Source organism: Chenopodium quinoa, unplaced genomic scaffold (genome assembly GCF_001683475.1).
Source record: "Chenopodium quinoa cultivar QQ74 unplaced genomic scaffold, ASM168347v1, whole genome shotgun sequence".
Classification (NCBI taxonomy): Eukaryota; Viridiplantae; Streptophyta; class Magnoliopsida; order Caryophyllales; family Amaranthaceae; genus Chenopodium; species Chenopodium quinoa.
In genome coordinates, this window is record NW_018744693.1 from 4,631,438 (window position 1) to 4,654,459 (window position 23,022).

Here is a 23,022-nt window from a genome sequence, read left to right on the forward strand (position 1 = left end):
TACCAATACCAAATACTGAAATAAGTAAAGGTTATTGAATTGGATTGTATAAAAAAAATAATAATAGAAATTTAGAATCTGTAAGGTTTTATGTAATAAAATTAAAATATTAGCTTAGATTTGTACCCATATGCGAATTAATATACATCTATCCTTAAATTATTAATACATTTTCACAGAAATATGAAAATTTATTTGATTTCATTTTACTTTAGAATAATCAATATTTCGTAATCAACTTTTTTAATATATTTTTAGTGAGTAATAGGAGTTTTGTTTTTATTTTTTTAAATCATATAAATATTAGAGTAATTAGATTAAATTTTCCAATATATGTTATGTATTATATAATTGAATGATTTTGTTCTTATAAATGTTATATAACTTTAAGATTTATATAATGTATGTTACCAAATGATATTTTTTAAATTAAAATATATTTTATTGTCAAATGATGAAAGTTGGAGAAAAAAAAATTAATATTGACAATATTATAATAATATTGGAAAATAATATATTACAATACCTTATTTTTAATCTATCTTAATATTGATGTAACTAAAAGTTTCCTAGTATATAAAATATATGTACAAAAAATTGAGTATAATGGGATTAAATATGTTGTTAAATTAGAAATAACTATTATTGTAGGTTATTAAATGAATGTCATTAAAATATCGGAAAAAAAATAAAAGGAAAGAAAAAAAGGCGGGAAAATTTTTAATCAGGAAATGACAAGTGTCATTCCAGGTTTCGCCTTTAGTATAGGTTTATAGATTATGAAAACTGACAACAGCAAAGTGGAAACACCTCTTTTTTATTTTTTTGTTTTTGGTTTTTTGTTTTAAATACAAAACAGAAAACAAAAATAAAAATAAAAAAAAAAAAAAAAAAAAAGATGTCAAACAAGCCCTAATATTTTTCAAGTTTTTGTTTTTACAAATTCCTACTCCGTACATTTGTTTCCTCTATAGGAAATCCTACATTTGTTTCCTTTGTAGGAAAAAAAATACGATTTTTTCACTGATTACCCATGTTTTATCACATTATTCGCCATACACTCTTTAACATTTAGAAATTCGCAATTAGATTCTTTACATAGTTGCTACATGTAGGCGTCGCTCGAAGTGCGCCTACGTTAAAGCATGTGTGAATATGCTTGGCACTCATAGGAAGTAGGAATTGACATAATACAATTAGGGACAAGGAAAGTAGGGAGCTGCCAACAAGTTTTTAAGGAACTTGTAAACCGTTCACGGATCATAAAAGGCAACCACGAATAAGGGACAACGATAGGCAACAACGATTGACTCGTGAAGGTTACACCCCATTCATAATCCATGAGATTACTAACTCCATATGGTTCGCAACCACGAAAGGAGGATCGGGGATGATGGTACGAAGTGAGTCATGGAGTCACATTCGCCCGTATTGGCCTCTACTCGATTCTTTTAGTGAAGAGTAATTCCTGCGATCTCAAAGGCATGCAAACAAAGATTCAATTTTCTCCAAACTATTATTATGCTAAATTGGTTGAATATTAATGCAACATATAATTCTAAAATATTTGTGATCACTTGATTAAATAACAAGATTAAAAGGGAACCTAAACCGGTTGTCCAAATTATCTTATTAGGCGTGATTTTCAATTACATATTCCCTTTAACATGAAATATGGTGATCAAATAGAATAAACATCAGTATTGGAAGCAATTCAACAATAATAGCGTTAGTCAAATCAAATATAAAATAACCTAATCATGATACTAGCAATATTAAAATAAAATAAGAGTAATTAAATTAATTAATTACTCACATTCTGCGCGTTCCTTTAAATTGCTACATCATGAATAAACTGTTAGTAACTTCAATAAAAAATATAAAGCAAATAGAAATTAAATTAAATTAAATAAAAAAGTAGAGTTAATTTGGTCCAAACCCTTAGTTATTTGTACCTTTCACACCTTGGTTTAAGAACGGAACCTCGGGTGTTGAATGGACTCCTTGGAGTGCTTAGGGGAAGAATGATGTAATTAGGAATATAGGTTTAAAGCTTAGAAAATGAGAGAAAGAGAAGAGAATAATTTTTGGTGTATAAGAGAGAAAGAGAGAAGGATTTTATGCCCCGAACTGCAGAAAGGAGGGGGTATTTATAGGGAAAATGAGTAGAGGGAACACACGGAACCTTAAAAAGATAAAAAAAAAATAAAAAATAACATAAAAAATAACACCGCGACACGGGGGAAGGCACCGTCAGACGGGGGAAAATCCCGTGACGCGGTGGACAACTGGAGTGACGTGGGAAATATTTGACCTACAGGAAGTGAAAACGCATGAAGGGTTTACGCGGAAAAGACACGAGAAAATTCCGTTGCACGGCACACGTACCGTGAACGGAAGTGTCTACCATGGCAGGTATAGTACACCGTGTCACGGTATGGGAAAACGCGGAAATTACAAAGAAAAAGCATCGTGACACAGTGGGAAATACCGTGTCACGGCAACAGGTACCGTGTCACGGCAATAGGTACCGTGCCAGGTGGAATTTGACGCAAAAAAGCTTCACAAATGGCGTCGTGACACGATGTACAGTACCGTGTCACGGCACCAGGCACCGTCAGACGGGGCACACTCCCGTGACACGGTGCTTTTGCACTGTGCGCGGTGATTCCAGTTTTTTACCTGTTTTTAAAATCATCATAGCTTTTGATCCATAACTTGGAATAAGGCATATAATATATCATTGGAAATCTTATCAAGTCTAATTTCCAAACCATTTAAAATCAAGTCAAAATGATTTTTAGATTTTAAGATATATCCGTTTTAGTGGAAGGGTGTCGATTTTGGGCTGAGTTTAGTATTTTGCTCATATCTATTTCGTTATAGCTCGGAATTGGGCTTATGATATATGGTTGTGTAGACACCCATTTGTGTCTCCCCAAAACCAAAACCGGTGATGAGTACCTTTCACGTCGAATCATAATCGAATGAAACGAAAGTGTGGAAAGGTCTAGTGTTGCGGAAAGTTTTTATTTCTTTTCTCTTCTCCCTGTTTTGGAAAACTTTATTTTAAAAAAACAGTCAATCCAGTTTTGTTGGTCCATGATATGGGTCCAATAGTGGTATAGTTGGATGGGGCTTGCAAAGACCTTTCCAACGATATATTATAAGCCCAATTCCGATGAATATTGAGGAAGTTATGACCAATTTACTAAACTGGGCCCGGTTTGAGCTTTATGTACGGCCCAATGATCTAGGGGAGGGCCTAATATGATTTATCATTCCTAATGCAATTAGGAATGGTTTTAGTCTTCTAGATTCTTTAGAAGGTTCTTTTCATTCCTAATTCAACTAGCATTGATAAATTGACTTTTGTTGACTTTTCAGAGTTTTAATCAAATTCAAATAGCATTTTCGAAGAAATTATATTATTTTATCTTCCAGTACGGGAAACTTATCAAATTTTCAAAAACGCGTTGAAATCCAGTTTGGCGTCCAACCCCAGGCCTTGGCGCCAGGCGCTAGCCAGGGTTGGCGCCAATCCTGTTTTGCGATTGTTAGACTCTGTTTTGTTAAATTATCTTTTTTGGCTGATTTTCTCTATAAATATCGCATCAAAAACTCCGTTTTCATTCATCATCATCATATACATCTATCATTCACCAATTCTCTCATTCTCAAGTATTCTTTAGCATTCAATTCTTTCTTGCTTTTTCATACAAAATTCCGCATTCGCAAGATCTAGATACACCTAGCCATATTCGAAGTTGCCTTCGCCCTAGGCGTGAAAGGTTTAATTTCTGAGGGTTTGGTCCCAAATCTCTATTTCAATTATTTAATTTAATTGTTTTGATTATTATTTTCCTTGAAGTTACTAACGTGTGTATTTTGTTATTAGAAAGAGGTACGAGACATCAAAGTAAGTACTTTAATTGATTAATTGATATTATGATGTAGAAATCATGTTTATATTGTTATTATGATATTCCTAGTATCATGTTTAGGTTATTTTTAATATTAAATATGATTGCTATGATGCCTTTTATTCTCTTCCTAATATTTATGATTGTTAGTATCATGTTAGGGTTAAAGATTTGATTTTTATTGCTTAGTGACATGCTAGGGTTTGTTATTAATCTTGTTAGTATCATGCCTAGGATCTTGCTATTTTTATTATGCTTTAATATTAACATGAATATGATTATGATTATAATTGTTATAATGATTATGAATATTATTTTTATTATGATGATTATTATTATTATTACTATTTTTATGATGATTATTATTATGTTGCTTGATGTTTATTATTTATTGCTTGATCACACCTTTATTGCATGTTTGAAGGGAATTTGTACTTGTAATCACGCTTAATAAGATATTAATAATCTTGTTAGGTTAACTTTGATTATAATTCAAGTGATCGCCAATAATAGTTTGTTTGTGCATTAAATTCAACCAACATAGATTAAACAGGTTTAGGGTTAATCTATTGATTGTATGTTAGTCAGAAAGCGCACATGAATACGAGCAGAATAAAGTAGAGGCCTATTATTAGGGCATGTTCAATCTCTTTTAGGTTGGATTTGTACCATCATCCCCGAACCCTTATTTGGTTCATGACCTTATGGAGTTGACGATCTCTTGGATCGTTAAGGGGTGTAACCTTCACCTCGTGAACGGTTTACAAGTTCCTTAAAAACTTGTTGGCGACCTTTTTGCTCTATCTTCTTCCCTTTTGGACGCCACCGTACTTTAGTGTATGATCACAGTAGGGTTCAAGCTATTGGGATTTAAAGGCTTGAAATTATTCCCTACAGGTTGGAAAGCTTATTTCAAGGCCTATCCAACCAAATAATAATTAGATCAAAATTATATAGCCATAAAATCAGTTTCTCTCGGTTTTGCGATGTGGACAAGAAAAGTGGAAAATAGATTATGGTTTAGGGGAATGAGCTAGAAATTGGATTGGTTTATGAAATATATTGGATAGAACATGGATTTAAGCACTCCAAATATTAAATACTCAACCCGACCAATAATGGCGATGAAAGGTGTTCATCATCGGGTTTGGTTTTGGGGAGACATTTTTAGGTGTCTACACTACAACTTAATAGTGATGAAAGTAATTTTGATTAAAATCGAATCGAATATCAAACTGAATTTATTAAAACAGATTTGGTCGGTTTGGAAAAAATTATAAAAAAAATGGATTGTAGTTTGGATTTGATTTGGTGTTTTAAAAAACCAAAAATTGAATTACAAACTGAAATTTTGACCCATTATATTAACCCCATTTTCTTTACGAAGTATCCCAACCCCTTTCCCCTTTCAAATATAAACTAGAATAATTTCTCAAAATCTCACTCTATCACAAAGAACGTACTTAACAAGAAAAGGTTGAATGATTGCATGAATTTTTTGGGTGAAGTTTAGGTTTTCGAATCTGAATGTTGCGAAAGGAAGGGACAAATTTAGGTTTGGATTGGATTCTAAAACCGAATGAATTCGGTTTGGTTTGGATTGGACCGAATCTTAATTTAGCTTGGATTCAGTTTTGGCTATAATCCAATTCGCAAATCGAACTGGATTCAATTTTGGATTGGATTCAGTTTTGGCTATAATCCAATCCGCAAACTGAATTGGATTCAATTTTGGCTATAATCCAAATCAAATTAATTTAAATTGGATTCAGTTTTGGCTATAATTCAATCCGCAAACCAAACTTTCACCCCTACATCTTAGTAATCCAACATGTTATATTTCGTTCGGTATAACTGTAATTTTCCGTTTGTTATACTCTATAGGTCGTATAAAGAATAAAAATGACACAATAAAAAAGTGAAAGCTACTTTTTTCTAGTCTCCTTTTTTGGTTTTTTACAAAATTAGAAAACTAGAAACAATCCAACAATACTCCCTAAGCCGTTTGTTTTGAATCCTACCTAGAGCATTATTTCTTTTAAGGATATTTTTTGTATAAGGGTGTTTAGAATATTTAGAATCTCCTAGACTAAATACCATACATAGAGGTATTAATATACCATCAATCAATAACTGTATACTACCTTTGTTTTTTATTAGAGAACACATTTTGACTTTAGCTCTATTCACACACTCCCCTTTGATCGTGTTTTGTGTTTTATACGTAATGAAAAATATATTCATGTGGGATCTTGTTAGATTCGTCACAATATATATTTTCAAAATATCAACTTTTCATAATTTTTGTTATCGATAATTAAAGATATTAATGGTTGAATTTGTACATTGGCAAATGTGACTAAAGAAACGTGTCAACTAAAAAGAAACGGATGATGTAATAAAAAACACACCAGCAATGACACGTATCATTTTCTGGTATACCTCATAGATTTTTTTATTATTATTTTATAGCAAAAAAATCATATACATAAATAAAAATATAGCAAAATAATACATAAATAAAAGATTTGATATTTTTTCTATAATATGTTCATTAACAACTATATTTTATTTTTAAATAACATTAACAACTATATAAACTTAGGTTAAACAACAAATACTACCTCCGTTTTTAAATACTTGCTCCATTTCTCCATGCGAAGAGTTTTAGAAGAAATTGAAGAAAGTAATAAAATATGGAGGTAGTGGGGTAGTTGAGAGAATAAAAAATTGTAAAAAACAAAAGTAGTGGAAGAATAGGAGGAGAGAGAGTATTATGTTGGGTCCATTAAGTGTGAGAAATGATTTAAATATTGTAAAAGCTTTCCAAAAAAAGGAAATAGAGCGAGTATTTAAAAACGGCCGAAAAAGGAAAATGGAGGAAGTATTTAAAAACGGAGGGAGTAGTAAATCAAATTTTTAACATAAACTGTGCCATAATGTTATGTCCTACTTATTACAGTACATCAATTTTTTTTATTAGTATGTTAAAAAGCTCCTAGAAAGTAATTTGAATTTCAAAATTTAAAAAATATTTAAAATAAAATATTTGATGTATCCTTCTACAAATAAATATTAACAACTATAAATTTAAGGGGAAAAAATAACAGATTCTGAAACATAATTGAAAACTAGGTTAGCTCTCGTGCAATGCACGAATATAGTGAAAAAAGAGAGCTATATAAAACAATACTCCATTAAAAAAACATAAATTAATATTCCATTGGGTAAATGATTGTCAAAAGGTTTATAAAAAAAAATTGTGAAACTGTTCAAAAAAAATATATTGTGAAGAGTTTAATGTATAGTATTCTGTATTAAATTTTTTTGTATTCAATATTTAGATTTTTCCATAAAAAAACGTAAAAGAGAAAAAAAAGCTTTGGTGGGAAAAAAAATTAAAGGAGAAGCTGACACGTGTACAATATGGATAAATGAATGATGTCAGCGGTTAGGGGTGAAAGTAATCTGGATAAAAACCGAAAACCGAACCAAACCGAACCGAATTAGCAATTCGATTTGGTTTTTTTCGGTTTTCGGTTTGGATCAGTTCCAAAATATCAAAACCGAATTTTTTCGGTTTGGATTCGATTTGGGGCTTTCAAAAATCGAAAACCGAAAATCCAAACCGAAGTTTAGTAAGACCACTAATCCCAGCCCATTTCCCTTACTTATATATACCAAAACCCTAGATTTTTTTTCCCTCTTTTCCCATTTTCCCTTTCACTTTCTGCGGCACCTTCCTCACCAAAACCTTAAGGTTCCAATTTTTCCCCCTTTTCTCCCTCAGACCCTCACCACCTCACTCCGTCTGACCACCACATTCCTCAGGTCGGTCACCACTAGTTCGGTCAACGTGTCTCACCACCACTCCACCAGTTTGTGTTCGTGGTCCCTCGAGTCACGGTTTCTCAAAGTTGCTCGTGTTCCGCTGTTCATACTATTCTTCTCCAACGCTCTTACTCTTAGTCTTCTTCAACAGTCCACCGCTCTTGACTTCGATTTAGTTTTTGTTTGATTTAAAATTCAGGGTTGTGGGGTTAGATTATATAGAAAATCTGTTGGGGGATGGATTTGTTTATTATATTTTGAATTTTCTTGAATTTTGATTGAATTTTTCCTAAATTTTGTTCATTTTCTGTATAATTTTGTAATTTCTCTTTGTTTTGCTTGAATCATTCTGATTATATTTAGGGGGTGTTTGGTATAGGTTTTTTAAAGGGGTGGAAACGGAATCATGTTAGTGTTTCCGTTACATTGTGTTTGGTTACGGACTAAATTAACACAAACCGTTAGTAAGTGGTAACCATTTCCACCCAATTGTTTCCGCCGTAATGAGTGAGGAAACAAATTCTCTTTCCTTCCTTTAACACAAAAAATACAGAAAACTCTTCTCCCTCCTCTTCGCTCGCTCGATTTTCTACTGCAAATCTCTAGATCTTGCTAGACGATTCTACAAGGAAAGCTGCAATTCTCCAGATCTTGCTCCTAAATTTTCAATTTTCTACTGCAAATATCAGGTTTGCTATCTTCATTTCTCTCGTTCAATTTCTAGGGTTCATGCAATATCAATTTTGCCGTTTCTGGTTTGAATTATTTACTTGCTTGTTCGATTGAATTTTTTTTTTATCTTTTGTTGATTTTCTGCTGAATTTGATAGTATATAATTATATATTGCTATTATTGCTATAATTGTTGATTATTGCTATACTCGCTCGACAATATACATGACTCTGATTTAGATATAATTACAATGTTGTATTTGCTAATCTGCGTGATTGGTGGAGCATTCTTTGTTGATTAACTAGATATTGATATAATTACTATGTTTTATTTGCTAATCTGCGTGATTGGTGGAACATTCTTTGTTGATTGCTGTTGTTTTGCTGTTTATCGGGTTCAAGGGTTGGAGGTGAACTTATGAGAGGTGGATGGGGTTTCTGGTGGTGAGGATCGGTGGTGTTTTTGATTGGGGAAGTGAATGTCATGGTGATGGTGGTTTTTGGGTGAGTTTTGAAGTTAAGGATGGTAGTATATTTTACCTGGAACGCCTGGAAACGTATCAGTATCAAGTGAGTAATTCGACAATGGGATGACGAATGATTTCATCCGATTTGTGCAGTATTTGGATATTCATAATAGCTGTCAATTTTTTTTGTTTTTTTATTTTTGTTTTTCGGAAAGAGTCAAATGCAGTAGTTTTTCTACTATTAAATCTCCAATTTTATTGAACTTCATTTAAACATCATACCATCAAGCCATCTACTTGATTAATAATGTATAATTCGTATGTATGAACTAAATGATATTGGTTATGATTTTTTTTTTCCTTTATTATATGGGGGACAGGGGTTGGCTTGGGTAGATTAATTTATAAATTCTTAAACGAATGTCTAATTGGTATTGATTGATGTTAACACACCAAATTATTTCTATCTAATTGATAGAGGATATTGCGTGCTTATTATATATATTCAACCTCTTATATGTTGTAATTGCGTGCTTATTATATAATAAATAAAATCATTTTCTAGTTTTCTATCGCAGACGATTACCTCATGTATGTTATTGCTCCATCCGGCCAAAAATCAGATTATGTTGATCGATGATGTATTTGTTTCTTGTATTTTAATGGTTTTTGATGGGTAATATATTGATACTATTGTATATTTTTTGGACTAGTTTTTCAAGATTTCTACAATGCCCCGACTTATGCGTTCCTCAAGGAAGAAAAAGCTAAAACAAATACAACTAGTTATTTCAATGGTTATTATTAATTTGATGATGTATTGGATGTGGCATATGATGTGTGTTGTTACAATAAAGGGTGTTCAATTGAAAGAAAGAAAAAGAAACAAAAAGTTGCTACGAATGTTAGTTTTGAGAGGGCTTTATAAAGAGAGTGATGTGAAATGCAAGAGTGAGCTTCGCGTTAATAGAAGAACTTTCAATATTATTTGTGAGATGCTTAGAGACATTGGTGGTTTGAGTGGAACAAAAAACATGTCACTTCAAGAGATCGTAGCCATGTTTTTATACACGTTGGCTCACCACAAGAAGAATAGGTCTATTGGACAATATTTCTTTAGAAGTGGAGAAACCGTGAGCCGACAATTTCACCTTTGTCTAAGGGCTCTTCTCAAATTACACGAAGTATTACTTTACAATCCCACACCAATATTAGAATTTATTACAAGTGTTGCTACTTCGGATCATTGGACCAATTTTAGAAACAAATTAGCCCAAGATATGTTTAATGATTGGAGGGCGAGAGGTAGACATGGTCAATAGCAAAAAATGTATGATTTTTTTTACCTTCGATTATATTATAGACATGGTCATCTGCCTTCTGTTCTTTTTATTTCTAATTTGCCTACTGTTATTTCTAATCTGCCTTATGTTATTTCTAATTTGTTTAGGATGGAGGCTAGCAATCGAGGAAGAGGTAAAAATAAAAGGTATTGGACGTATGAAGAAGATGCGGTTCTAATAAGATATTTGCATGAGTTGAGTTGCGATCCGAAGTGGAAGTGTGATAATGGGTTTAAGAATGGTTACATGAATAAGTTGGAAGAGATGATCAATGGTGTACTTCCTAATTGTGGCTTGAGAGCAGTTCCCCACATTGAGTCGAGGATCAAGCATTGGTCGGAGAAATATAGTGCATTTGCAGAAATGCTATCCACCTCGGGATTTGGATGGGATGCTGAGAAGAAATTGTTGCAAGTAGACAAGGTCGTGTACGATGAATGGGTGAAGGTATGAACTGCTATTTCATTCTTCTTTGTTCATTTTTTTCAATTACACTTTAGAACTGCTGCTCTGCTGGACAGTTGTGTGTAAAGGTATGAATAGGTGAAGGTATGAACTGCTGCTGGACAGGGAGAGAAGCAGTGTGTGTAATGGAAGGGGGCAGGGAGGGGAATAGGTGATAGGGGAGAGGGGTAGGTGCTGGACAGTTTATATATGAATTATGTACTGCTACAAATGCTCATTTTGCTTTAAATCTATACCTGGTTTCTTTGTGTTGCCATGTATGAAGCATGGCTGGTCTTTTGTGCAGGTTTTTACGAGGTTAAAAATTAGATATATGTCTGTTTTAGGGGAAGTGCTGTCAAATTTTCTGCAGATTATTCATGGATTAAAAAAAAAACCTGGAAGAGATTCAAGTGTCCTAAGAATGCAAGCTGGAATTGGAAGCAAGTGTGGAGAATAAGAGATATTATGAAATCTGGTTCTTGTGGTGATATATGGATTGATGATGCTAAAAGGCTACACAATAGCTAGTGGTTATAAGTGCAAAAGAAGCTTGGGCAGAATGACTTTTTATGTAATTTTCTTTGCTGGGGCTGTTTCTTGGGGTAAGGGGTGCTGGTGCTTTGTGTGTTGTATTGCAGTCTGCTTTGGACTGTGGTGATTATTGTTGATGATTGTTTCTATTATATTTTTTGTGGTTTTATTTTCTGTGATTAACAGTTGCCTGGTTCAGTTCTGATTTTCATGTTTTGACTTGTTGCATTCTCTTATATGGCAGACTCATAAGAAAGCTAAAGGGTTGTTTGGAGTTCCATTCATTCACTATGAAACTCTTGCGGAGATATACGCAAAAGACAAAGCTACCGGAGATGCAAGTGAGTCGTTTGTTGATGCTATAGAAGAAATGGGTCAAGAGATTGATAAGAAACCATTCAATGTCGAGAGTGATGAAGAAGATGATGTGAATTCTACTCATTCGGACACTTATTCTTCTACAAGTCAATCCGGAAAACACCCCATGAAGATAGAGGATGATCATATAACTCCTTCAAAAATGGCAAAAGTGAAGGCTTCTACAATTCATTCTTCCGCAAGTGATTCTACTACTCAATCCGGAAAACCCTCTATAAAGGCGAAGGAGACTAAGGTGAAAGGAAAGAACAAGGTAAATTTGAAGAGTTTGTGTAGGAATGATGATGATGATTTGGTGGCCTCCCTCCATGATTGTTCCAACAATTTTGGGAAGATATTTGAAAATATCAATGTTAATCTCGGGACTATGGCTAGTGCATGGTCTAAAGCGGAAGAAAGGGAGCAAAGAATGGATGAAAAGGTGAACAAGGTATTGGACGAGGTGATGAAGTTAGATGGCATTTCTCCATCCGAAGCTTTAGAGGTTGCTACTATTCTCATGGCGGAAGAACATAAGCTTCGCATCTTCTATCAAGCACCATTTAATATGAAAATACAATATGCAATTGATCTTCTTAAGAAGAAGTAGCAACTTGAGCAATGTCTTTGTTTTTTTGTTGAACATATGCAACTTGAGCAATATAGGTTATTTTATTATTAGTCAATGTTTGGATAATTAATGAGTGTCAACTTTGCTATATATATATATATATATATATATATATATATATATATATATATATATATATGCAATACAGGTTATTTTATTTTTTTTTTTATCTTTTTTTTACCATAAAAAAATATAGCATAGACAATATTATATTATTCATTCTTATTTTTCATTTCCGTTTGTTATACCAAACAAGAGGAAATGGAATGGTGATAATTGTTTCCGTTTCCTTTGATGTACCAAACAACTAGTAAGAGTAACACTTTTTGTTACCTTTTCCCCTCCTAATTTATTTCCATTCCGTTTCCTATACTAACTCCATACCAAACACCCCCTCAGAAGAAATAAAAAAACTTAAAAATTACTTAACGGGTCTTCGAGTACCCGCCAGCTATAAAGATCGGCCCATGACCCGACCTGACAACCACACAAATTTCTCGGGTTGGGTACCCGACCTGCAAAATTAAATTTTTTGTAAAAACTACTCGGCTAATTTACACCAAGTCAGTCGGGTCGGGTATTTTTGAACACCCCTACGTACCGATCATAGTGAGATTTTCAATACACTCACGGATCAAAACATTCGTAGTTTGGACAGACGCCATGTTTTAAATAACTAATTCCATTGGGTTTTTTTAATTTGGGTTGTTGACATAAACGTCATTTTTCTAAGTGGGATTTTAGTGATCTTTGACGGATTCATTCATAAAAGTTAGATGAACCACCTTGGTTGAGGAAAATCACCCCGATTAGTGATTATCAAAAATGTCTTTTGAATAAGAAAATTCAACAAATGCGTCACAATTGACGACTTTTAGTGGGTCAAGGTATTTTTTGGAGTGAAACTGTAAGGGTTCACTTTATAATCTCACTTTGGGTTAAAATTATCACTCAAGGGTAATTTTTTGTAAGGTTTTAAAGGTTATGTGTTTAGGCTTAATGGAATTGACCAAATAAAACACGACACCTATCAAGGCCTTATTTCTAAATAAAAGGGAACAATAAATTATTAATCATATGCGGCTGTCAATTAATCCATCGGGTAATTATAATGGGATATAAGCTTATTTTTATGGAGATGGATAATTGTTACAACCTTAAATAACTAAATAATTAATCTTAACCTCATGTTTGGAAATATGACCATAACTTATATTAACTATCATTAATTATTACAACAAATAAGCTAAGTTACGATTCATTCTTGTGTTGCGAAAGGGTTTGAAATAAGAAGGTTCACAAAATTATAAAGATTTTAAAGTTTGTTAAAACTCTTATTTCTGAAGTCTTCTTAAAATAAAATTAAAGATTTTAAAACATTTCTTTATAATTAAAGATTGTGAATAATTCTTATTTCTAAAATCATCTCTAGATAAAATTAAAGTTACTTAAAACTCTTAATAATTAAAGTTCTATAAATATAAATACGTGATATAGTGTAATATAATATAGATTCCACGACACCATTAGCTTCTTGGAAATAAATTAATACAATTTATTTATTTAAAAAAAACAAATTAAGAGAAAAATGTGCCTATTTAATCTTTTTGATAGCTTAAACTAAAAAAATCATTAAAAATCATAGAAAAAAAAAATTATTGTGAGATATTGTTGGAAAGCTCTTGAAAAGTTCTATCACTTGAGCTAAAGAAATAGAACTTCTTTTGGACTTAAGGGTTGTTTTATAGGCCATCTTTGGGACGTGGTAAGTAACTCTTCACTCTTGAACATCCTTTACATAAACTCTTAATCCCTTAAATCTGTAAGCTCACTTTAAGAAGGAAATTATTCTTAAAAATATATCTTAGACAAACACATGAATATGTTAACCTTTTATATTTAAAATGCATTAGAAAGAGATGTCATGCAAAATGCAATTAACCCCCCCCCCCCCTTTATAACCTATCACCTCACCAATAGGCTTAGCTTTCTAATGTGGAGTAATGAAAGATTTAGGGCTAATTTAGCACCTAATATCGTCATCATCCCTATTGGTAACATAGCATGGAAACAAACACATTAGGATTCGTTTGGCATTGATGTGGTTTTTTTTTTTTTTTTTAAGTATATGATATATGTCCCACAATGAATAAAAAATTATATAAACTTATTAAAATCATGATGATTTTGAAAAATGACAACAGAAAAGTAAATACATCTTTTTCTTGTTTCCTGTATTTGGTTTTTTATTTTCAAAAAACAGTAAACAGAAAACCAAAAATGATGTCAAACAAGCCCTTAGTTAGCATTTATTTACTAATACTAAAACAAAACATTGGATGTCATTAATTTTTTTTTTATTTTTTCTTTTTTTTTAATCTAATACAGTGAACATTTTATATGATTTATCCTTTGTCCCCACCAATATCTTTTTTTATTAGTATGTTAATATTTCAATGTTCAAAGTTCATTGTGAAATTTATTTTTTTAATATTTTACAAATAGTATGTTATATTAGAAATTACTTATCATGTACACAAAAAATTAACGAAGTACAAAACTTTCTTTCTCCGTATTATAAAAAAATTGCATAATATATTTGTTTAAGACCGTGCATCGCAGGGGAACTAAACTAGTAATAATAATAATTAATGAAATTAAGAAAGCAATAAAGATAATACCTTGAGCTAGAAGTAGCAATTTTTTGGATAACCCTTCTTGCTTATCAAGGACTAAAAGATGATAACTCCTTAATTTAAGTGAAATAAAAGAGACTAAGTGATATTTTTTTTTTGGAATTTTGAGATATTAAACGAAATTAGTGCAAAATAAAGCTAATTTTTATGAAATATTGTATGGATATCCATTATCCTCCTTTATCATTTCGGAATGTTATAAAACTAGGGTTTATTGTTATCTAAGCAAACCCTAGTTATACAGAGCTTTTTTGGTGCAGCAGGCCACACCGTGTGGCCTACTGCTAAGTCAGTAAAAATAACGGATTACGCACATATAACGGGGTTATTATTCACTCGCATAACGGGGTTACTGGTTTTGTCAGGGTTACTTGTTTTTTAGGGGTTACTTGTATTTTTTTTTCAGGGGTTAATTGTATTTTTTTTTTCTGGGGTTACTTGTATGGATTACTTATTTAGGGGTTACTTGTATTTTTATTTTTCAGGGGTTACTTGTATTTTTTTTTTCAGGGGTTATTTGTATTTTTATTTTTCAGGGGTTACTTGTATTTTTTTTTCAGAGGTTACTTGTATTTTTTTTTCCAGGGGTTACTTGTATGGATCACTTATTCACGGGTTACTTGTATTTTTTTTTTTCAGGGGTTACTTGTATGGATTACTTATTCAGGAGTTACTTGTATTTTTTTTTCAAGGGTTACTTGTATGGATTACTTATTCAGGGGTTACTTGTATTTTTTTTTCAGGGGTTACTTGTATGGATTACTTATTCACGGGCTATTTGTATTTTTTTTTCAAGAGTTACTTGTATTTTTTTTTCAGGGGTTACTTGTATTTTTTTTTTCAAGATTTACTTGTATTTTTTTAAAAGGGGTTACTTGTATTTTTTTTAAGGGGTTACTTGTATGGGTTAATTCAATGATTACTTGTATGAATTACTTATTCAAGGGTTACTTGTATGAGTTACTTATTCAGGGGTTACTTATATGAGTCACTTCAAGGTTACTTGTATGAATTACTTATTCAAGGGTCGCTTGTAAGCCCCATACCGCAAATCAGTAACAACCTACAAGTAAACCTTGAGCAAAACTAGTAACACCCAAAAAGTAATCCCTAACCAAACCAGTAACACCCTACAAGTAACCCTTGAGCAAAACTAGTAACACCCTACAAGTAACCCTTGACCAAAACCAGTAACACCCTACAAGTAACCCCTGACCAAACCAGTAACACCCTCACCAAACTAGTAACACCCTTACCAAACTAGTAACACCCTACAAGTAACCCCTGACCAAACCAGTAACACCCTTACCAAACCAGTAACACCCTACATGTAACCCCTGACCAAACCAGTAACACCTTACAAGTACCCCTGACCAAACTAGTAACACCCTACAATTTTTGACGTACAATGTTCGATCTAAGATTCCACGAAGAAAACGAGCTCACATTTCTTTGGTTCTCATCGATTTCACTACTTCAAATGTTGTTGATGATCTTAAGGATTATTAATCACAAATTTTCACAGCAATTTAACACCCAATTTCTACAATTTCGGGCTTTAATTACAGCAATTTGGCAAAGAGGAGAGAGAAAATGGGTGGAGTAGAGATATGGTTGTTGGTGATGTGTGGTTTGGCTTGAAGAAGAAGCTAAGAAAAGAGGAGAGAGAAAATGGGTGGAGTAGAGATATGGTTTGTTGGTGATGTGTGGTTTGGCTTGAAGAAGAAGCTAAGAAAAGAGGAGAGAGAAAATGGGTGGAGTAGAAATATGGTTGTTGGTGATGTGTGGTTTGGCTTGGAGAAGAAAATAAGAAAAGAAGAGAGATAAGAGTTGTGGTATTTTTTTAAAAAAAATTAATAAAATTGTGGCTGGCCACACCGTGTGGCCAGCCATATACAAAAATTTGTGCTAGTTATATTGTATGTATATATATATCTCCATTCTATGGAATAAAAGAGACTGATCTATTCTCTCCCTACTTTCTCCTTTTTCTCTTTAATTTTATAACACGTTATCAGCACCAAAGCTCTACATAGTTGAATTAAGTTATCCTACTCTGAAATCTGTTAATCAGGTATGTTTAATATAACGTAACTATTATACAATTACCACATAATTCATTCATATTAGTCGTAGCAACAATATTATGCAGTTTTTCGCATTCTGATTTGCAAATAATCTTTTATATGAATCTGTTTTGAATTGTTCATTAACTTTGTTTTAGTTACTACCAAACTAGTATGTTCTGCTATACCTTTTTATACTTTAATAATATTTATTATGCTTATACATTTAATTTGGAATTAGGATTGTTTGACAACGAGAATGGCTTCTGCAAAGTATATAATTTCATTGCTTTATTGACTTGTGTGCACACTACTAATTCTATTATTCATCATTTGATTTTATAATTTCGTTTTAACAAATTATGTATAAGCATGATTTTGTTTAGGAATATATAATCACCGCCTTCAATTTTTATTACTTCCTCCGTTAATGGTTATTTGCAACAAAGGAATATTTTATATCTCACAAATAATACCCCTTTGTTGCAAATAACCATTAACAGAGGAAGTAGATCATGTTGTTTATATTTGATCATTTTTTTTTATCGCAATCAATTAAAATAGATCTTAATAGCAATAAAAGGTTTGCATATAACTGTATTATGTTATCTCGATTGATTATAAATTAGCATGAATATTCTAGATGTTAATTACTATCAATAATTCGTATTAGACTTTGTAAATACTATAACCGACTATAATTTTGTGTCATGTCGTAATTTATTATTATATATGTGAAGGGCTTTTTCGAATTGTATTCAGTTGCTTTAGATGATTGAAAAAATGGAAATTAAAAATCCAACCTTTGCGCGGTCTGACAAAAAAAATCCAACCTTTCGTTAATCTCAAAACAATCCAACCTTTATACCTCACCTTCTCCAAAAGATCCGTTTGACCTTTAACCTGTTAAACAGGTTAATTTTTTTTTTTAATTCTCTTAATTTCCCTTCTCACTCCTCTTTCTCTCTCCTCTCTCCTAATAAACAAAAACAACCCACCAATCCACCAACTCCGCCACCACAACAACCAACCACAAAATCGGAAACAACCCCCACAACCCACCACAAAACGGAAACAACCCCCAACAACCCACCACAAAACCCGCGGCGCCACCCTCCTGCTGCTCCGAAACCCAACCTCGATCCCAAAATACACCTCTAGTGATTTTCCCTCTCCTCTATGTACCACCGATTTTGATTTTGGTTCTTGGGTGGTCGGTTTTCTTGGGTGATCGGTTTCAAAGCCCTCAAAGGTTGTTTGTGGGGGCGGGTATGTATTTTCGTGCTAGTTTGGTTTCATGGGTTGGGTGGAAAAGGGTATCTATTTTTTTTTTCTTTTAATTTTTTTTTTGTTTTTTAATAATTAAAAAGAAGACTACTAAGATTGATTTTGATGAAATCAATCATGTATTCAACCTAAAATGGCGTCGGAATTGGTGGCTGGGCGTGTATGTTGGTGGCAGGGGAAGGTGGTGGTGGTGTGCGTTGGGTTCGTGTGTAGGCTGTGCGTTTTTGTTGGTGGCGCACGCATTGGGTTCCGATGGGCGGTGGGCACGCAGGGGAGGGAAGGTGGTGGTGGTGGTGGAAAAGGGTATCTATTTTTTTTTCTTTTTCTTTTAATTTTTTTTTGTTTTTTAATAATTAAAAAGATAATTGACCTATTATTAGCTGACACGTGGCATATAACCTATAAAAATCAGTCATCAACAGGTAATGGATCTTTAGATGAAGTTGGGGTATAAAGGTTGGATTTTTAATGTCAAATCGCGCAAAGGTTGGATTTTTAATTTCCATTTTTCCTAGATGATTTTATGTATATATTTCACATAATTTTAGGAGCTCTTTCCCAAATTAAAGTCAAGAAGAACCGCAATTCCCAAATTGCAGCCAAAGTTTTAAGAATTCCCAAAGTACCGTCCACGTCACCGGTTCAGGGGGAAGAAATTTTAAATCCGGTCTACAGCAAAACCGCTACCTGAAGTAGCGGTTTTTACTAATAAACCGCTACTTCAGGTAGCGGTTTCTTTTTAATAAACCGCTACTTCAAGTAGCGGTTTTTGTTTAATAAACCGCTACTTCAAGTAGCGGTTTTCTAGCAGGTATAATTTCCCGATTTCACTTTCCTCTTTCATTTTCGTCTTCTCACCAAAATCCCATCCACGCCTTCCACCAAAATCACACCTCCTTCAACGGAAGCCGGCGCAGCCAAGGAATCCACCGACGCCGCCGGAGCATTCCTCAGCAACGAAGGCCGCCGCTGTTGACGCCGAGGGTTCGACTTTAGTGGTCGGCTTCGCTAATTTCAGAAGAAACGTGCTGATCTTCTTGTTTGTGGTAAGTGCCCTAATTATTTTTTGTATTCAGTTATTGGGTTTGTTGTTGTTATTGAGTTTGTTGTTGTTATTGAGTTTCAGAATTGTATGTATGTGTTGTTGTTGTTGGTTTTGGTTGTGTTGTTGTTGTTAGTGTTCTTGTTTATTGTTGTTGTTATTGAGTTTCGGTTTTGGTTGTGTTGTTGTTGTTAGTGTTCTTGTTTATTGTTGTTGTTATTGAGTTTCAGAATTGTATGTATGTTTGTGGTTGGTTTTGGTTGTTGTTGTTGATTTACTTACCTTACATATAACCCTTGTAGAATTATTAATGGTTTCGATCACATTACTCAGTTTAGGTTGCTATAATTGCTGATTTTGAAAGTGAAAATAGAGCTTCTATACACAAAGTACATGAGCTCAAAGTACATGTAGTCATGACTTATGCCCATGTTGAGCTTCAAGAGGTATTAAGACCTTCATAGCTCAGTTTAGGTTGCTATAATTGTGTAGTTTGATTGCTTGATGTTAGGACATTGCCACACTGTTAATGAATTTTTGCAATCTAATATCTTTGATTAATAATGGTCTTTTCTAGAATGAAACATGGAGGTTCCGAACTACCCTCTATATTGCTATTGGGGTGGAGAAATTGTCCACAAAGATAGCGATATAACGTATAGGGGTGGGAATCAAAAATTTGTGTTTGTACATTCTGCGATGACATATTCACAAGTTCTGAACAAGCTATATGAAGAATTGAGTGTTGATCCTAGAGGTGTGGAGTTGAAGGTGGTTATGCGTTATCCTATGGCTGGGGCATATGTTGCAATTCCGTTAAATGACGACAACGCTGTTAGAGCTATGTGGATTGCTGTGACTCAGAGTTCTTCTGTTGCAATGCAATTGTTCATTGAACAAGTTCCAAAGGAGCCAGTTGTGCAAACTAACACTGGTTCCTTTCCGGGGATGGATTTTTTTGGTAGTGTGGATCAACCGTTTTCCACTGGTGTTCAAAGTGTGGGCATAGGGTCATTCACAAGAATGCTTGTTGATCCACATTATGTCAATGACCATCTCTCACAGTTTAGGTCTCCGGCCTCATCGCCTAATGTTGGAACCTCGACAAGCACACAACCACAAGGCATTCTTGATTCTCTTGACCCAAACAATGTTGATGTATTTGGCGATGCAGAGATGAATGACACTGATGAAGATGATGATGAAGAGGTAATTGAAGCTCGTAATAAGGCAATTAAAGGAAGCGCCCCCACTTCAGACTTCAATGAAGTGGCGCAAGTTGATCCTCGTTTGAATAACTCATGGATGTCTTGGTTAGGAAATGAGACATATAACAATGGGGGAGAATTTGAGGTTGGTCAGCAGTTTGACTCATTGCAACAACTGAAAGATGCTGTGAAATCTTACTCCATAGCTAGAAATCAAACAATTCGAGTTGTGGAGGCAGAGCCAGAGAAATATGTTGTTGAGTGCAAGAGGAAAGAACAATGTAGTTGTTCGTGGAGGCTTAGAGGAGTGAAAGATCCAACACTCTCTACGTTTAAAATTGTGAGGTACAACGGCCCTCATGCAAGTAACTGTGTTGGTGACATCGACTCGGGAGATCATAAGCTACTGACTTCCGAGTTCGTTTGCAATGCTCTTCTAGATGTCATTCGCGTTGATCCTTCATTGAAAATCAAGACAATGGTGCAACATGGGATGCTGTGTCACTCTACTACTTGCCGTTCCTTCGAGACTGGGAGACAGCTTCGATCTACAGCTGGGGGAGTGCGACGTTTTTTGTATCGGCAGCTATGTCGAGCATGTCAGCGAGATTCAAGACAGATTGGAGGCCCGCTCATCCTACTACAGTTGTGGTCGTGGGAGCATATTACTATTGGCCGACCATACATTAGGAGGCCTCGAGATCCGCCACAGGAGGACCCTGAGGCTGAGGATGAGGATGACATTTTGGGGACTCAGCATCAGCGAGGTGTTGACCCTTTGGCGTGCAGGTACAATGTTTGCTTCAAGTTCATGTTCTTACAATTCTATCTTTCAAGAATTATTATTAACATGTCTTTACAGGTGGTTACGTGTCCATCTATCGTGTGCGCATACTGCTTCTGGACTACCATACTACAGAGATGCGTTTGACCATCAGCGCGAGGACCAGGTACAATCGGTGTTTCTTTTTTTTTGTGCATTGTATTTCTTCCATTATGTTAGTCATATACATGTTGACATACTTGTTTTGGGAATTAGATGATTTGGCAGCCATATACTGAGGCGGTGATGGATCGACTTCCGGAGATTTGTCGCTCAGACATGCACATTTGGCGTTCACGGGCACCTCTGATATGCTTTGACGTCGTTGAGTTCCACCTCCCAGACCGAGTCCTTCGTCAGTTCGGGTTAGACCAGCCGATCCCACAGGATGTAGACACGGACGTTGCTCTACACAGGAAGGATCGAAGGGGACAGCGTAATTGGGAGATTCGGCATTCGGACCATGTACACGAGTGGAGTCGACGAGAGGCATTAGTCGTCCAGGGATACCCGTTCACTGGGACTTCTTCCCCGGCCATGACAGAGTACATGGCTTGGTACCGTCGCATCACGAGACTGGTCATTACTCCACCTTCGCAGGAGCGCCCCCCGAGTCATTACCAGCCAGCTACCTCTGACCTCCTGCTTGTATGAACTTCACTTCATTTCAATCTAGTTCTTACGTTTTTGATTTCATTTTACTAACATTAAAACTACACTTAAATGTAGGCACATGCATTTGCTGATTTGCACGTCCAGCTATCGGGAGCTACTGAGACCATCTCCCACTTGCCACCAGAGACGGCTATACCATTTGCCATACAGACGATGCAGGGTTTTACATCATTTTGTGGCCAAACCTTGTCTAGGGTGGGGCAGTCACACCTTATTCAGCAGCCTCGACCGTCCACGTCTTCATCTTCTACTGTGCACACTATGCCGATCAGACCACCACCTCATCGTGGAGGCCATTCAGCACGTGCCTTCCGTCCACCGACTCCTTCTCAGCATACTATCATGACATCTCCTCCACTAGTGCATCGCCAGTATCAGAGAAACCGACGGCGTAGCAACACTACGTCTGGGGTTGGAGTTGGCCTGGATGACATTCCAGAGGAGACAGCTGCATCATCTTCATCGTCACCTCATGGGAAGAAGCAACGCCCGAGCTAAGTGTATATTTTGGAACTAAACTAATTTTTTTGTAAATGCTTAGAATTGGATTTTGTTATATTTAATCAATTGAAAAATATTCGACTTTGCAATTTCGACTTCCTTAGATCTTCATAAACTTGTTATTTATGGTGGTTGTGTTGAAAATATGCTATATATCTCATGTTTTACAGGTACACAACTTGCAGGTTTTTTTTTTGAGTGATTATGCAAGTTTGAAAAAAAAACCAGTCCAGGGTAAACCGCTACTTCAAGTAGCGGTTTTTCAAAGTAAACCGCTACTTGAAGTAGCGGTTTTCCAAAATAAACCGCTACATTAAATAGCGGTTTTTTGTAAACAAACCGCTACTTCAAGTAGCGGTTTTAAACTAAGAAACCGCTACTTGAAGTGGCGGTTTATTGCAAAGAAACCGCTACTTCAAGTAGCGGTTTACCCTGGACCGGAAAAAAAAAAAACCGGTTTTTTAACCAGTGCTTACGTGGACGGTAGAATGGGAATTCTTAAAACTTTGGCTGCAATTTGGGA

The 23,022-nt window shown here is 34.5% G+C and overlaps 2 protein-coding genes across 3 annotated transcripts; both read left to right on the plus strand.

Moving 5' to 3' along the window:
- Nucleotides 1–7,934: 7,934 nt before the first annotated feature.
- Nucleotides 7,935–12,281, plus strand: LOC110702637. Its single transcript, XM_021880381.1, has 3 exons — nucleotides 7,935–10,222; nucleotides 10,343–10,682; nucleotides 11,458–12,281. Coding segments are annotated over exons 1-3 (1,065 nt in total). The 5' UTR covers nucleotides 7,935–10,220; the 3' UTR covers nucleotides 12,181–12,281.
- A 6,490-nt stretch (nucleotides 12,282–18,771) lies between these two features.
- LOC110702638 lies at nucleotides 18,772–22,588 on the plus strand. Of its 2 annotated transcripts, XM_021880383.1 has the most exons (5): nucleotides 18,772–19,296; nucleotides 19,870–21,289; nucleotides 21,363–21,450; nucleotides 21,540–21,971; nucleotides 22,053–22,588. In XM_021880383.1, exons 2-5 carry the CDS (start codon nucleotides 19,878–19,880, stop codon nucleotides 22,494–22,496), a joined length of 2,376 nt encoding a protein of 791 aa, XP_021736075.1. In that variant the 5' UTR covers nucleotides 18,772–19,296; nucleotides 19,870–19,877; the 3' UTR covers nucleotides 22,497–22,588. The 2 variants fall into 2 exon arrangements, with proteins under 2 accessions (XP_021736075.1, XP_021736074.1); XM_021880382.1 differs by lacking the exon at nucleotides 18,772–19,296 and having other exon boundaries at nucleotides 19,491–21,289.
- Nucleotides 22,589–23,022: the final 434 nt, after the last annotated feature.

Excerpts from the sequence above, each read along its gene's own strand:
- LOC110702637 (XM_021880381.1), top strand. Across the intron at positions 10,683-11,457 it reads TGTACGATGAATGGGTGAAG|ACTCATAAGAAAGCTAAAGG; the intron begins GTATGAACTGCT and ends CTTATATGGCAG.
- LOC110702638 (XM_021880383.1), top strand. The coding sequence starts at position 19,878 with ATGGAGGTTCCGAACTACCCTCTATATTGCTATTGGGGTGGAGAAATT. Across the intron at positions 21,290-21,362 it reads GTTGACCCTTTGGCGTGCAG|GTGGTTACGTGTCCATCTAT; the intron begins GTACAATGTTTG and ends ATGTCTTTACAG. Across the intron at positions 21,972-22,052 it reads CTACCTCTGACCTCCTGCTT|GCACATGCATTTGCTGATTT; the intron begins GTATGAACTTCA and ends ACTTAAATGTAG.